Source organism: Patella vulgata, chromosome 4 (assembly GCF_932274485.2).
Source record: "Patella vulgata chromosome 4, xgPatVulg1.2, whole genome shotgun sequence".
Lineage (NCBI taxonomy): Eukaryota > Metazoa > Mollusca > Gastropoda > Patellidae > Patella > Patella vulgata.
In genome coordinates, this window is record NC_065882.2 from 87,144,425 (window position 1) to 87,161,961 (window position 17,537).

General features: G+C 37.1%; 1 protein-coding gene and 1 long non-coding RNA gene across 2 annotated transcripts; one reads left to right on the top strand and one right to left on the bottom strand.

Moving 5' to 3' along the window:
• Positions 1-708: 708 nt before the first annotated feature.
• On the bottom strand, positions 709-2,505 carry LOC130012488 (uncharacterized). The gene is made up of 3 exons (XR_008787925.1): positions 2,397-2,505; positions 1,219-1,378; positions 709-801 (listed from the first exon to the last, which is right to left on the bottom strand). It is a non-coding gene; the product is annotated as an uncharacterized LOC130012488 (long non-coding RNA).
• Positions 2,506-2,685: 180 nt separating this feature from the next.
• Positions 2,686-6,699, top strand: LOC126818159 (cytochrome c oxidase subunit 4 isoform 1, mitochondrial). The gene is made up of 2 exons (XM_050545382.2): positions 2,686-2,813; positions 5,912-6,699. Exon 2 carries the CDS (start codon positions 5,929-5,931, stop codon positions 6,499-6,501), a length of 573 nt encoding a protein of 190 aa, XP_050401339.1. The 5' UTR covers positions 2,686-2,813; positions 5,912-5,928; the 3' UTR covers positions 6,502-6,699.
• The last annotated feature ends 10,838 nt before the right edge of the window (positions 6,700-17,537 follow it).

A 17,537-nucleotide genomic window follows, 5' to 3' on the forward strand; every position in this document is an offset into this window, starting at 1 on the left:
TATAGAAATATATCGCCCGATTTTAACACTCCAGCCAGATAATAACCTAGAATATAGAAATATATCGCTCGATTTTAACACTCCAACCAGATAATAACCTAGAATATAGAAATATATCGCCCGATTTTAACACTCCAACCAGATAACCTAAAATATAGAAATATATCACCCGATTTTAACACTCCAACCAGATAATAACCTAGAATATAGAAAGCTGGATGTACATGTACAGACTGATGATATAATACTGAAATGTGGAGGTATAAAAATCGCAAATACTCTAATCTTTACAACACGTACAAAGGTTTCAGTGTTAGGAACAGTAACTATGAGAAGATCTGATGAGTGACTTTGAAAAAAAAATTCACACGGGTATCAACGCCGTGAAAAATCATTTCTCCTACATGTAAGTATGCCCCGAACAATCCCGTTTTGGTGACAAGGCGATATGAGCTCTACAAAAAATTTGTCTGTGAGTGTCACTCTTAATTTCAGAACGGTTTCGACCTGGTGTATAATCCACGCAAGTTTGAAAAAAGAATCTTGAAAACTCGGACCTGTCGAGTGTTTAAAATACAGATCAGTATAATAACAACATACTCTCACATGAAAATCGGGTTTATAAGAATATCTGAAGATATATTTCAAGTTTCTTCTCTACTTACCATTTGGTGATCTGCATAATGTAAGAGATTCTTCACATAAGGGAGACAACTTTGGTATTTTCCTTTTTGTCTTTCCTGATGGTATGTATAAAACACTGACACGATTTTCATCCAATAACAGAAGAATTTCTTTTTCCTTTAAAAAACAAAAATACTGGAATACAATGGTCTGCAAATAGGTTACAATACATAAAGGGTTCCCAATTCACGTCACCCAAAAAATCAACACTTGATAGTTAATTGTGCATTCTTACTGTTGACAATCACCCAAATCAAGGGTGCTACTGGTATGTTCTGTATGGTTTCTGTTTTGTTGTTATTGCTGATCTATATATATTTGCCTTACACGTTTGTTACTGGGATGGCCTAGTGATCTATATATATTTGCCTTACACGTTTGTTACTGGGATGGCCTAGTGATCTAGAGTGATCTAGAGTGGAAGAGGACGTTAAACACTAAGAACATTTGTTACTGCACTTGCTTGTACTCAAAACATTGCCACACTAAACTAGTAATTGTTTTGTAATTAATTAAATGTTTACTGTTCTTCACCTTTCCAACCCATTGAATGAGAGGCCATGGTTTTCTTCTCTTGATACTAGTACAGGCTAAAACTTCTAAATCAATCTTCATCTTTGACGACAATTCTACAACTAGTTCTGACATACAGCTCACAACTCTAGCTGTAGATACAGAACTATTCTAAACAATCCTGTAAAAACATTAATATAACTATTTATTTAAAGATGTATTTCTTTGTTGAACCAGCTGGGTGGGTGAACTTTAGATCATAATGCCTGTTGACAGTGAATCAAGTGGCGCAGTTTCGATTCCCAGCTTGGACATGATAATCCATAGGTACACCTGTCCATCTTTGTTGTCCTCCGGTTTACTCTCATTGCTAAAGGCCCTAGAATTATTGAAGCAAGAGTAAAATATGGGTGACCTTCTAGTTCCAGGAATATCATATAGAGCGAAGCTTTAAAGCATCATGCGAAGCGTAAGCAAAGCTATTTTCCGGTAACAAAGGAGTGTAATTGAAACTGTCATAGATAGACTGTTGATTAAGAAAATTCAGGCTGGAACCGGATATATATACTAGCCAATACAGGCAATGCGCATGTCAACTTACCAAATCTCGACCAAACGAGATCACGTAACTAACAAAAATGATTCACATCAAATCTCGCCTCTTAGAACTATTTCTATGACGCGTATAATCACTGACGTCACATATTTTTTACGTCAATGAAAATAATTCTTACACTTTTTTGTTCTTTTTTTAAAAACAAAATTAATGTTAAAATTTAAATCTAAATATAAATCAATTTTGAAAAACTAAATTATTTAACATTTTTTGTATCACTTGAGAAAATTAATTATGAAGGTTTTATATTTGACAATAATCAGCTTCGCTCTACTCAGGCAATGACTGTTACATATTATATTTGACGTCAATGAAAATAATTCTCACACATTTATGTATGTCCTTTTTTTTTTAAAAATTAATCAGTAATTTATCCAATATTCATATAATTTTGATCTAAATTAAAATCAATTTTTGGCATCACTTGAGAAACTGAATTATGAAGGTTTTATATACAACAATCACTCCGGTTCGCTCTACTCAAGCAATGCCAAATACTAAATAGGCCTAATCACTAATCCTAATCATCATCCTCATGCCTGTTAAAAGATCTATCTTTAAAACAAAAAGTAAAAGTATATACTTGCATCACGACGCAAATGTGCATTTAGTATTTTTTGTATGATTCCATTATTCAACTGACTGGCAACATTGTTATATTCCTAATTGATTGTACAGTCATAAAAATAACATGTTCCTGTCAATTCTTGTTGCAATAAGCCGCCATTTATAAACAAATACTTGTTCGATTGGTATTAAATCTTGGATTCAGATCCTCTTTTCTGGTTATCCAGACGCAAATATCTTTTATGGCGTATAACAGATTGCGACTGGGCAGTAAAATAAAATAGATTCAGAATAACGGAAACGAACAGTCCTACGCCGATAAGGGAAATAACTCTCACTATCAGAACCTCGCGCATGCGTACACGTTAATATTTCCTCCATATTAGCTTCGCTCAATGTCAATTCCTTGTCATTGACCAGGAAATATTATAAGGTAAACTAAAATGATATTACTGCAAAACTTATTGATTTATATGACGGATGGTCATGACATCAAATAAATGCTGGGTAATGCTCAATTTCTGTCATGGAGGTAGCTTTTTTAGATAGATATACACCGGTAGAATTAAAAACCGCTAGAAAATATTCAATTCTTCTAAGTTCTAATACTTCTATAGCCAGAGGACAAAAGTAGCATGGCCTACGTGATCAACCTCACTACTGGTGAACTTTGCTAAACTGCTTTCATCAGGTTTGAACAAACTACTTAATTATGGTTAATTTGAAACCAACATATATGTTTCAAATCCGGTAAAATTTCTAAATATTTCTAATTTCCAATCCAAGAAACAAAATAATTATAATTCTCCAAAAAATCAAATGGCTGTTTTGGTCAGTATTTTACTGATTTCTTATTTTAAGAAATTATACATGTATCTGAAGAGTTAAACAAAAAAAATGTTCGAACGAATCCAATGCACGATGTTGTGTTGGGTTTTAAAAGGTCGATAAGAGGTTGACAACCATGTTTGGTAAAAATAAAATTTTAACTGTCAAGATTTGAAACAATAATTTCAATTCATCATCAGTCAAATTTGATACACAATGTAGGGATGACAACAAAAAATTCAACTATCCCGTATGGGTTTAATTCTGTTATTTCTGGATAGGGCTGTCCAACAGCTTTACAATGACACCAAAATGAGCTCGAAAGGCTCTATCCTATATTAATAGAGTTATGCCTAATTAATTGTTGCTAATTCATGGCCCTTTTGTCTGAAGAACAAAAAATGAAAAGTGAAGTCATCGTGTGCAGTCGCTAGCGGTAAAATTCCACTAACTTTCTTTCATGGCAGTCACTTCGAAACTGGATCAAAAATTTTCCGCACTTCATATTTTGGCTCCACACCTACGATTTCATAGAAAACTCGCAGAATAAATATGAATATATATATTTTCAAATTAATATATTATTAACCCTGTGGTATTCTGGTATCCGTCCCAAAAATTGTGTTGTTGTCTAATTTCATTTTGATGTTGAGGTTTCTCCGCACTCGGAGCAGCTAGAGTAAAAATTCGAAATGAGGCAAAAGGCTAGTCTTTTATTTACGAAAATAACCACATTTGAAGCAGCAGTTCCGTACCAATGGACAATGCGACGAGAAAGAAAGGCCAATAAGCAAATCGCACTGGCGTATCTGTGGCGTGACTCGTAGCGACGAAATTATACCACCGGTTCACGGCTTCATTGGTGTAGATACTAGTAGAAATAAAGTTTTATTATGAACAAAAACTTTCAGATCTTACAACTATATTACAATAAAACTAAATGTCGCAGCAAAATTATTGAGTTATGCCAATTTCAAAGTTTCACTTGTCTGTTAGTGTCATGGACATAACCTGGTTCCATACATAAAGGCCAAAAAATTTGGTCAAAAATGGCCAAACATTTGGGTCATAACGACCAAACAATTGGTCAAAACAGCCAATCAAAGTTCAAACTGGTTAAATTATGGTAATATTTGTTATTCACTACCAAATCAGTTATATTAATATATAAACTTAAAATAGCAATGTCTACAAATAGCTTAGGTGAAGTGAAAAAAGACATCCTTTAACTCTAATATAGAGAATCTCTCTCTCTACAATTTTCAATACCTTAAACAAAAAGTGGGGTTGGATGGCTGAATGGTTATAGCACGTGCACGCTGTATAATAAGGTCATTGAGTCAACTGGTGTGGTTTTGATTCCCAGGTTGTACTTGGCAAGGAGTAGGGTCGTAGACTGTCCAACTTTGTGTGTTTTCTCTGGGTCCTCCTGTTTGTTCCCACTGCTAAAAGACCTATGCACAAGGGAATTATTGAACTAAAATGGAACTATGTGTTAGTCCCCAAATGATCAGGTTTGTGTGAGTGGCCGTTAAACTTCATTTCTCTCTCTCTTAAGTTAATGATACTGGCTAGCTAGTATAAGTAGTTTGAATTTGATATCAACATGTAAGAAGTCTTCAGATACATGTAGCTGATCATCGAAATGAAACTTAAAATAAAATCTACATAATCAAAAATATCCAATAAAGGTTCAGCTCATAATCAGAAATAACTTAGAGGGACAATAACACTCTTGCTGGCTTGACAGCTCCAGAAAATAAAAAATAGCCTTATTCTAAGTACTAGATGTGTACATGTAAGTGTCCTACCTGTTGTGTAAATTATCCATTATCCATTTACTTGTCCAGAGGGTTCAAAAATATTTTTAAATCCAAGTCACATTTGAAAAGCTTTACGTCAGGCTTTTCAAATCATTTAGTTGAATTTTTCCAATTTAAATTAAATGTGTTAAGATGAAATTTGTATCATCAATTAATTGGAATATTGTAAAATAGTGCAATTTGTTGACCAGAATAAAGATTGAGACATATTATTCAATTACAACAAGAGTGGTATTGAGCCTTTAAAAGAGTGTGAAGTACTTAATTAGAGATTAATCAATCAGTTGATTTATTAGAGATTATCCAATCAGTTAAGTCAGAATAGCCTTTTAATTTACTGTGTTGATTAGTTGAAACAATTTTATTATTTTTATCAAATTAATTAAATAGTCAGTAGATCTAGGTATTTTTATTAAAGAAAAATTAATGTTTTGTAAAATACATTGTTTTTTGTAATATAATAATGGCTAATAATGGTTAATGTTTGCTGCTATGATTTAAAGCCATTATATGACCACATCCCATTTGTTCAGGGCAAACATACTCATTTTATTAATGTTTCTAAGTGTGTCTGTAAGAGTGCCAATTTTATTTTTTTGGGGGGTATATGACGTGAATAAACCAGCTACATGTAAACAAAATAACACACTTCGTTTTTAGAAATTTGATATAAAGGGCCAATATTCCTATCAGTAGTTTGTCCATATGAGCCAAAGATACTTCAATTTACCAGTACTGTATCAGAGTAATACATATACTGATGATTCATGGTGTTGTGAACATTTTATATCACATTGGGTAGACCATGTCATTCCCATTTCATTTCCAAATAAACAATATCATAAATTTATTTCTATCTTTAAACCTTTTTGTTTTTCAGGACAAATATCCTCAAAAATGAGTAACCAACTTCTTCTACGAACATTTTTGAGGAGCACGTCATTGGCCGGACGTGGTGTGTCAACCACCGCCACAAAGAACCAAGAAGTCGTCTTAGACCAAGCAACTAGAGATAGGGCCTATCCACAATTAGGTAATCGAGATATTGTTGGGTATGGCTTCAATGGAGATCCCACTTACGCCGATCGATTGGAATATCCTTGTCCTGCTGTTCGATTCAAGGAAAATTCCTCTGAAGTTATGGCGCTGAGACAAAAAGAAAAGGGAGACTGGAAAAACTTATCTTTAGCAGAAAAGAAGGCTTTATACAGAGCGAGCTTTTGCCAGACATTCGCGGAAGTGCAAGCCCCAACTGGAGAGTGGAAATCGGTCCTGGCTGGTGTATTGATGTTATTTGGAGTTGCTGGGTGGGTCGTTATCTGGATGAAGAAATTTGTTTATCCACCATTACCCATAAGCATAAACAAAGAATGGCAAGAAGCCCAAGTACGTAGGAGCGTTTTACAAGGTCAAGGCCGAATTGAAGGTATTGCGGCCGAGTTTGACTTTGAAAAGAATCAATGGAAATAAACTGTTATGACTGTAATAAGTTCAATTCCTAGACGTGGCTGTATTTATTAGTAAATATTCATAAAACATAATTTGTGTAATAATAAAAATTGGGAAATTGACATCCATCGTAAAATGAAAAGAGACCTGTGCCAAATTTCGGTCTAAAAACTTTTATTGTACAGCCATTTGTTACTGAAAAATAAATATGGAAATCTGTTTATGTATAGTTGATAGAAAATGTGTCCTGCTTTCTGATGGGAGTAAATAGGCTTTATCTCTTTGTCGTCTCATTACATAGGTCATTTTGAGAGTACATGTCAATCAGTATGGTTGAAACCATGGTGGCTCAATGTGTAGGGTGCTGGCTCACTCAGCAATCAGGTCCCAGTTTCAATCCCTGTGATATTCTCAAAAGTTCATCTGGATTCCCCAGCATTGTTTTCCCTTCCGTGAGGCTGGCAAGGAATAGTGTCTAGTCATTTGGAAGGGATAAAAAACAAGGGTCCTGTGTAGGCCAAAATATTTGCCGTGCACGTAAAAGACAGTAGGATTAGGCAAAGACATGCTGCTGTTCGGGCAAAATGTCCCTTGGCACACTGTATGGCATTTGCCCATCTTCATTATCCGATTGTTTGCATATTCAGGGATCTTTTCGGTGCACTACAACCAACAACCAATTTGAATAAAAACCTATATAGGTTGTTTCTGTCATATAAAGGAAAAGGTAGACTTTAACATTGAAGATTAAAAACAGGTTCACATACTTCATTACCGTAATAGTTTGCTGCTATACAAAATAGGAGCCACAGGGGCCCGGTGAGTAAGACAGTGTTTAGCTAACTTGGAGGTCCTGCATTTATTCCCGGTGTCGTGCGAAAGACCGAGGTACACATTGCAATGCACGTAAAAGAACCCTTGAATTCGAAATACTAATAGGACGTACATGTAGTGCAGTTGTCTGGCCAAAATTTCCCTCATAGCACACTGTTTGGTATATGTCAGTCTTCATTAGCCCAGTCGGAGTAGACGAGTAGGATGTTAAACCCCATTTTATACTGTATCTGTTTTGTCAAGGATCAAGAGACGGTAACTGCCACCATAACCCTTACCCACGGACAAATCCCCGAGATTTTAATACTATATACTGGCAAGAGTCACTTCTCTTAAATAAATCCACCCGAGGCTATCCGGGAACAAACCTATCATTTTGTTCAGGAAGGAGTCTTGCAACAATCCATACAGACGTCAATTGTCGACTGCCCATATTGCAGTCCCACCCATCTGGAATAGAAGGCTTGATGTTGCTTTAACTCCGTAAATCTTATCAATCCCTTCACACAATACCCTGCATATTTCGTCACTGTTTTCGATTCGGTATTCACCCAGCTTGTGGGCCTATCTGGTTCCTCGATCATCGCGAATACCAAGTCTCGCGCTTACAGCTAAAATGTCTACCTGTGATAATTGAATTACCTAGTTCATTGTTCGTTCAATGTCAAGGTTTCCGTGGAGGTGACCATGATTGATTTGAGTGCGTTTGTTTCACAACCTCTAATTGGACGCTATTGTTCACTTGTCTACTTTAAAGGGAGATAACGTAGTCATTAGTTCGGGAATTGCAGACAAGACTAGTAACGTCTAGATGTTGTAAAACTTGCTGTTGTTGCTTCAGAAACATGAGCCCCACCAAGCCACATTAGTTAATCAAACTAAAGCCGGTATTACACTTTCCATGGTATCAATTTCCCCATTGATCTCGGATTGATATTGGTGCTTTCCGCTCCCCACCCCATCCACTTTCCATATCAACACGTTCAAATTGGTATCGACCTCCCCACTGATCTGGAAAGATGTTGCAGTTCCGTGTCTGTGGCATAGTTCGTCCCAAATGAAGAGAAAACTAGGAGTAGATAGATAAAAGGGGATAGGGGTGGGGGGCGCAATGTGTTTGGATTTCTAGTGAATATTCCGAGAGAAACCCCACGGTAAATGGCAACTAAAAGTGCAATTGGTTACATTTGATTAATGATTGAGTGGATGAATCCCTGAACAATCCAGTCGGTGCCGAAAAGTAGGACGTTAAACCCCATTTTATTTCATAACGTTTAACTAAATGTACCTGAACCAGAGCTGGATTAACCATTAAGCACAATAAGCACGTGCTTAGGGGGTATCATGGGGGAGGGGGGCCACAGCCACCTGCTTTGTTAGGTGACAAATTTAAAATATGTAATTAGGAACTTTTAATGAGCTTTTCATTGTTTTTCTTACTGTTGCCGACTATAAAACCTCTTACAGCTTATATCACTAAAAAAAACTCTTTTTGAAAAATACCAATTTATATTATGATTTATTATTGTTTCTATTTTGGAATTACATATTGGTCTGTATGGAGGAAAGTCTGACATATTGGTCTGTATGGAGGAAAGTCTGACATATTGGTCTGTATGGAGGCACCAAAGTCTGTTAAGTGGTCTTAATCCGATTCTGACCAGAACAACAGTATGTAGTAATTGTTCAAATGTGTGTAAAATAAAGCTCCCAGGGTCCAAGAATCGATAAATGAAGATATTTTCTAATAGAGGAAGGGAGCCGCGGTGGCCCAGCGTGTAAGGCTCTGACAGTAACCTAGAAATGGTTTCACTACTGATGTCTTCCGTCTTTCTCCAGCCACAGTAGTCAGAGGCCGCGGAGCGATTTCCGAAGTGGGGGGGCTCTAACTATAATAACTGAGGGACGAAGTCTCGAAAACGAAGCGTCGTGTAGCCACGAGAGAGCGCATTGCTGGAGGCGCCGCAGGCGCCGGAAGCTTCAGTTGTGGGGTTTGGGGCCCGCTTAAGGGCCCCAAGAAAATTTCGAAACTTTGATGTGTTTTTTTTTGCATTTTTAAGTAACCCAAAACCCTCCTGCTATCACGAAAGAAAAGCTGACCATGACTCACCACTCATGTTATCCATGACGAGAACAATGCCAGTTATAATTATTATAAATGTAGAATGGGACGAAATAACGAAGTGGACCGTCCCAAGGCATTCCTTTGAGGAAGTTTTGTAGTCAATTGACAGAAAAAGGTTACTGGCCTATAACTCCCTTAATGACCCAATAACACTGACCCCAAATTGTACTGTACATAGCTTAACATATAAAAAGCCAATTCCCATTGAAATAAAGGTGAAACTTTACCGTATGAATTATATGATTTGATTAAACCCAACTGCTATGCGAAATTTCTGTTCAGTTTAGAATGGCCGCCGAACCAGAATCACGGGGTGTCATGTCACTCGGAAAAACTGTTCGGTACGATAAGATTATGATTTCAGTGTTCCACTCTTCACTATTTGTAATAATTACTTATTTCCATGCAGACTGTGAAGATATCTGTTGAAAATTTTGCAATTGAACCCAATTTTACTTTCTCAAAGCCTCGAATAGTGTATCAGCTGCAGCCGTAGTCACTTGGGTGGGATGAAAAACCCAGGTGTCGTACACGTAAAAGAACTTGTGACTGCTGGAATTCAAAATAATCTTAGGCCAAATACCACCCTGTATAGCGCGCGTACGTCGTTATAATCCCAGTCATGGTAGAAAAGTAGGACGTTAAACCCAGTTTCAATTCAAAGATGGAAAAAGTATTAATATAATTATATTTTAACTGGTCGACAGATTAAATACTGCGTTCATTCTGGGTCTTTTTCCTTCAGAGATTTGGTAAGCAATTTACGTTTGATGATCAATAGTAGTATGAACTAAACTTTGGAGAATTTTGGTTGACCTATATAAAATGAACTATTGACCTTTTCGCCTATATACTAAAAAACATTATTGTTTACTTTCTTGCAACGTCTGTGTAGTTTGTCTTGTCCGAAGGTTTGTCTTCTCGTTTTTTTTTCGTTTTTTTTTTGCGTATAGTACTGTCCTCCTGCACTTACTAACAGAGACGATTGGATGTGGGAATCACGTGGGGTGTGTTGTGACGTTGGTGGAAGATGATTTACGACAGACGTGTTTCGAAGTATGTTGATTGGCATGTTTCATTACTAACATTTGTTTCATGGTAAATGGGGACGCACATATGGTGGCTGATTGGTATCATGTCGTGATGTTGTGGTGTCGCCCTTCATAAGGCGACAACCGGACAACCCGACATCAAAACATTTTAACCCGACAACCCGACATTTTAACCCGAAAATACGACTTTCCAGGCGACATTACGACATTAAAAAATGTAGTAATGTCGCGTAAAAATGTCGTGATGTCGGGCTGTCGGATTATCGGCCATAATCCTCTCAATACTATGATTATGTACACCGATCCTGGTATTGGCCAAGAAAGTTCCCCGGGATTTTGCAGCGTGGTTTCTCCCTGTCGGCAGTGCAGAACAAAGAGTCTGGCAAAGAACAGTGTCTAGTATTGTAGATGGGACAAAAAAAAAAAGAACAAGCTCCTGTGTAAACATTGGCGTGCACATAAAAGAATTCTTCACAGTTGAAATTCGACTGGGGCAGAGAAGTAGGAAAATGAAATGAAATAGGGTTTAACGTCCTACTGTTTTGCCCCAGGAGCCACGGTAGCTAAGTGAGTAAGACGCTGGCTCGCTAGCCTGGAGGTCGCGGGTTCGCTCCCGATGTTGACCGAGAAAGTTCATTGAGATTTTCAGGCATGGCTACCCCTCGTCAGTGGTGCATGAAGGAAGGCCTGAACAAGGACAGCTGTCTAGTTGTTCGGATAGGACGAAAAACCGAAGTCCCGTGTATACATTGGCAGTTGGAATTCGATATAAGAGTATACCATAGCGCCGCTGTCCGGGCAAAATTTCCCCCACTGCTGACTGTATGGGGTAAGCTCGTCTTTATTAGCTCAGTCGGAGCAGAAAGAAATGATAGAAACTTTATTGAGTGAAATGAAATCAAACCGGGTTTAACGTCTTACTGGTCTGCTCCGACTGAGCTAATGAAGACGGGCATACGCCATACAGTGTTCAGTTTTTATGTGAATAGAGTTCATGTTCTCATGACAACAATGTTAAAACCCTCTATCATGTTCACAAGGTTTTCGACAAAGGGAGGATAACAAAAATAACAAAAAGTCGAGTTCATGCTCCCGTGACCCCAATGTTAAAAACTAGAACCCCTATAGCGTTCATATTGGTACGATCGACAGTATCATATAAAATAGTGGTATAGCCATGGACGTACCGCGGGTAAAGACAGCCACATTCGGTCATAGATGCTTCTCTTACACTGTACCAAACCTATGGAAATCCCCATCCTTAACCTTAAAGAATTCACTCACATTATTATTATCATTACGTACATTTATATAGCGCACCTTTCATGATGAACCTGTTCAGATGCACTTTACAATAAAAGAATAATATAACACAAGGGATAAATAACATAATATCACTATAGAATATAAATAGAATTTTAAAATATGTAAATATAGAAATATAAAGAATAAAACCAATGATATTTCAACAATTATAAAGAATCATGTAAAAGCGAGAGTAAATGAAATGAAAGGCCACATTTCCTAAGCCACAACAAGGTGAGAAGTGTAAAGAGAGAATAAAATCGGTCCTGATACTGTGCCCTGTGGGACACCGTAATTTAAAGACTGTTTCCGGACTGTGGAACGTTCTATACGCGTTCTGGAATTCTTGGCTGTTTTAAGCAGCAGTTAAATACACACCCTTTTTCGCCTGCTTATTAACATTAATTATGTTAATGCGTCTTATGTTTTTGTCTAGCGATAAGTGCAGAGCTAATTGCACATTGAACATTATTTTTGATGGAACTATTATTATTATTAAATTGTTGAGAAATGTAAAGTCTAAAGTTCCCGAGCGTTATTGTGGACTGAGTCAAATCGCGACAACAGTTCGGTCTCTACAATATTATAGAATAAATAATATAAATACACGTAGCCCAGTTATAGCCACGAAAATGTTAAATGTTGATTGTGCATATCTCATTTGTAAAAATACAGAGTAATACCTTCCGGACTCCACATTAAAGGTACCCAAAAACTTTCGCTGTCAACCCCAAATCTAGTACCACCCGGTGGATTGTGTAAATTCCCAGTAGGATTACACAGTGCGCATGCGCCGTTATACCACCATCCACCACCAAATCTACTAGGACATCCCAAAAGCGGCATCTGGTTGTTATCCATATCATACGAGGAGAAAGCCGATCCGATCAGACCGGATAGACAATCCACGACGGTTAAGTCGGATCTGGCTGTATTTAACTCGGCATTCAGAAGTTTGTAGTTTGTTGATGAATCACCTATTTCAAAGTTGTCATACACGATCTTAACATATTCACCGGTTAACTTATCTTTCAGCTCAATAATTAAATCAAGACTCTTGCTTCGACTTAACCAGTAGAGTTTCTCAAGTCCAATCCAACTATCGTAGTCGCTATCAGCAAAACCATCTCGATATTCTACCCAGGTTCGATTCATTGTTATCGTGGGGTTAAAATGTAGGAAAATCATGGTACGTCCACCCCAATCCATCCTGCACATCACATTAAAAGATTGTGGGGCACCAGGTGGTAAGACTTCATACAATTTAAAACTTCCATCTTGATACATTTCTCTGTAGCCTTCACTACAATCTGCAAGATACAAATTAAATTGGGTTTCCAGGCTTAGTGCGATCAGGATTATAGGCGTTGGGATTATTCGAATTAAATATGAAATGGGACCGTTTTTGTCTTTATGTTCTGAAGACTGGCACATCACAAGCAGACCAGACCAGAGGGCGGCGTTTCCGTCAATTTTTACAATGTTTGGTGTCTTCCAGCCTGATTTGTGGAGGAGAAAAGTAGCCTCAGATGGACGACATCGGAATCCTCCTATTCCTTTTAGACCCCCCCCCCCCCCACACCAAGATGTTCAAGACATACGAGTATAGGACAGACTTGGTTGTTTTGAGGATCCTTTTCCTTGGTCATTTGGGCGGGGTGGTTATTCTCCACCCCACCCCCAAAACAGGAAAAGGTTCCATACGCCCTTGGCTTTTGTTAGAAGCTGGCTTAAATGATCATTGTGACTGAAATATTCCTAACTTTAGCTTGACCTGATTTACGGACAGTGTCGGATTTAGGACAAACGAGGCCCTTACTTGGGCCCTGACGGAGCAGGAGCAGTTTTATAATTCGTTATATCTGAAATGTTTAAGTAGATCAACCTGATTTTAGGTTACAAATATGTGCAAAATCTTAAATTGAATCGATGGACATATACGTTAATGCATTTCAGTAGGATTTAGAAATTTTTTGGGGAAGGACGATTACATCACCCGCCCCCTGGCCAACGGGGCCCTGTGCTTAAGCATACCTAAGCACAATGGTAAATCCGACAGTGCTTAAGGAGGTATACGTTTTCGTCAATTATAAGATAAACACCGACTATTTGGAATTTAGAGGACTTTTATTGCTCATTTGCTCATTAAAACGGTATCAAATGAACAATAAACTTCCGATAAATTCAAAACAGGAGGTGTTTATCTATATTGTAGTCCAAACTAGTTAAAGCTTTTCTTGGAATTCTTTCTTTCGAGATTTTTGACGCTCGTTTTTTGTTTGATTTTAATAACGTTAAAAAGTAAAAAAAAACAAAATAATTTGGACGTAATGAAAACTGTTATGTGTGACGTAATGACTTACCGCACCGATCTCGTTCTATTTGGTTTTGATTATCTTTTAACAGATTCTTTTTTCAAAATTGGTATGAGGTGTTCGGATTGTGAGGGGATTTTTTACCATTGTGATTTGAGAGGATGGACCCTTTTGATTCTTAGCATTGTAGGACATTCTTTGGCAGAGATATTTATGTAAACCTTACATAACCGATAGAGAATCATAACCGATAGAGAATAAGTGTCTGTAAGGCATAATACATCCTTATCAAATATGGTCAACATCCGAGTGTTGCTTTCGGATAATCTGCTGTCTATATGGCTATATATTGTCCGAGACAAAGCTGTGTGTGACTATCGTTTGACATTAAGTAGAAAATACATAGGATTGTTGTTTTAATGAAAGGCAATCTGATGCAGATGTGGAATCCTTCTGGCATTGCCTTTCCGGAAACACCCATTAGTAGTTGACGGAGCTATGGCGGTTTGAATAATGGCGACCATCCGTATGTATTTTGGCCGGAATTGTGAATATTGAATTGAACGTCTCTCACAAACCGTTAGCCCGATTAAGCAATCCGAATAAAAAACAGATCCTATTTTGTTTCGATTTTTTTATAGTTCAAAATTTCGTTTTACTTGTCTTTACTACACTTGGATCTGGAAGAGTTGTTATATAACCCGTGTTCGGATGATGTGAGGGATTAGCCAATGAAACGGTCTGTTACGGTGTGGGTTTTTGGTGTGAGGTACACGGAACCTTGGCTAAACATTAACGCTGATTGGTTAATCAGATGTTTGACGTCATAGGGTCAAAAGCCGCTCGCTTGACCCCTGACGCGACCCCCACTACAACCGGCCAGATCTTCATCGAAAGTATAAAAAACAAAACACAAAATGGATCTGTATTTAATCAGATTGCTCGATAAAGCTGAAGTTGGGAACGTTAGCTTTGCCATCCACAATAACCATATAAACCAAATTTCAACAATGAAATCGAAGAGGGTACAGTTTATCTCATTCCATGATCTGAGACAGACTGACTGAAATCCTGCGACTGAATGCTTATGGAGCTAATTAATAAAACTTGGTTTTAACTCCCGTATCGATGGCAATCAGAGATTGAAAGTAATACAAAGTGATATTTACCAGTCATTAGTCTTTCACAGTATGTTCCAACATATCCACCATAACACACACAGTCATTATTAACTAATGTACCATTATTCATACATTTCTATATCATAATAAATAATCATTATTAACTAATGTATCATTATTCATACATTTCTATATAGCATTTTACGAATAATATGTTTCCATTGCTTAACTCACTTTATTCAAGGATAAAATAAAAAAGATATCAATTTAGTTCAGATCAAGACCACTTTAAAATGATAGTTTGAATTTTTTTAAAGGTATATATGGATTTACAACACCCACCGTTATGAATACCATGACACATTCCAAAACACCTACCTTTACGGCGTGTTTCTTTTTGTAGTAAACCGAACCGGTTAAGGTTACTCCATTTCCACAATCATTGGCTAAAAGTCCGAAATTTAAAAAGCAAGTTCTGTCCTTTTTTATAAAGGAAACTGATAAACAGTTGATATCTAAGGAACACCTGGCCGTGCAATGTATCCCACTTCTTGCTTCAATAGTTAAATAACTTTCAAGGCTAGTGAGAACCATATCGCCACAGAAATCTGGACGGATGAAATCTTCATTTAAAGGATCACAAATCATAAACTGAAAACTAAAATGCAGGAATGTTAGGGATTGTAAAAGATGAACTTTTAACATAATTGTCTGTTCCGTATTTTACCCAGAGTATATAAGACAATCGTCGCTCCCGCTAGAATGATATTTTTAATAATACGTCTTATACAAAACGACCAATAAATACATCGATTAGAATTAAATAATGCAGATAATATCACATCGATTCACTTGCAAGATGATGATAAATCAATCTTTAAAACATTGATATAATCTATACAGAACTTGTTATTACAGACTAGGGTAACTTGAATAGATAACGTGTTTTATTAATCAAATGTAAACAAAAAAGAAATATTCTTATTTACATGAAAGTCTTTAAAATATTTGGGCAGTGGTGTTTATTAACAATTTTCTGATATTGATCCATGTCAGGTATTGACCGAAACGTCAGATACATTCAATATACTGAAATAAAACAACTTGCTAACCAAGGTGTATCGACTTCAATTTTTTGTTGTTATTATATTGTGACCATGAAAAAGGTTACAAAAATAGGGTCCGAGGTCAAAGTTAAATTAAAGACAGTGTCCGTAGTTAGTTGTATTAAAGGTGGTTATTCTTCATGATAACAATTGATTTTCAATTGATACCATTCTAATTACAAGCAAGTTTCAAATGAAAGTGAAAACAAAAAAAACAAAACAAAAAAAAACACTGACATGTTTCAATGGCAAAGCAACAACCCTGTGAATATTTGATTTCGATAGGGCCCAGTAAGGTAATGGGGCCCAGTAAGGTAATAGGGTCCAGTAAGGTAATAGGGTCCAGTAAGGTAATTGGGTCCAGTAAGGTAATAGGATCCAGTAAGATAATAGGGCCCAGTAAGGTAATAGGATCCAGTAAGGTAATCGGCCCCAGTAAGGTAATAGGGTCCAGTAAGGTAATAGGGCCCAGTAAGGTAATAGGGCCCAGTAAGGTAATAGGGTCCAGTAAGGTAATAGAGCTCAGTAAGGTAAGGTAATAAAGTCCAGTAAGGTAATAGGGCCCAGTAAGGTAATAGAGTGAATAGACAGGGGAAATGATGTACTACAAGACAACGGATGGCTGTACATCTTTCAAAGAAATACATCGAGCGAAAAATCGATTTATGATAAAGTATGAGGCTATACTGGGGGAAAATCAATGAAATGGAACAGGGTTTAACGTTCTGCTTTTCTGCATCAACCGCAACTAATTTCACACCAAGAGCAAGTAACTCGTATTGCCCAATAAAATGGAGGCAAACCACCATTAAATTCCCTATTGACTCTTATATCTTTGCCTAGTTCCAACTGTTACCCAAATTTACGCTAAATGCTTGCCACCTCTACAAACGGCCACCCTTTTCTCCTAAGTTTTCATGAGACTGACCACTGAAATTTGAGATAACACAGTAAACTCGAAATAACATACTATAAAAATATATCTTTCCGCCTACATAATAGCAGTTAAAAGGGAGAGCCGCTGTGAGAAAGAATAAGGTGTTCGATCTCGGTGTTGTTCGGATGGGACGAACACCCACGGCCCCGTATATACATTAAAGGACAATAGAAGTCGTTAAAGGGAGAACACGAAAAATAGAAAAGGCCCGTGCATTCCCTTGTTTTTATTCATTCTGTACGGACTTTTTCTAATTTGTTCA

What these genes read in the sequence shown, in the direction of transcription:
- LOC126818159 (XM_050545382.2), top strand. Translation starts at nt 5,929, where the DNA reads ATGAGTAACCAACTTCTTCTACGAACATTTTTGAGGAGCACGTCATTG.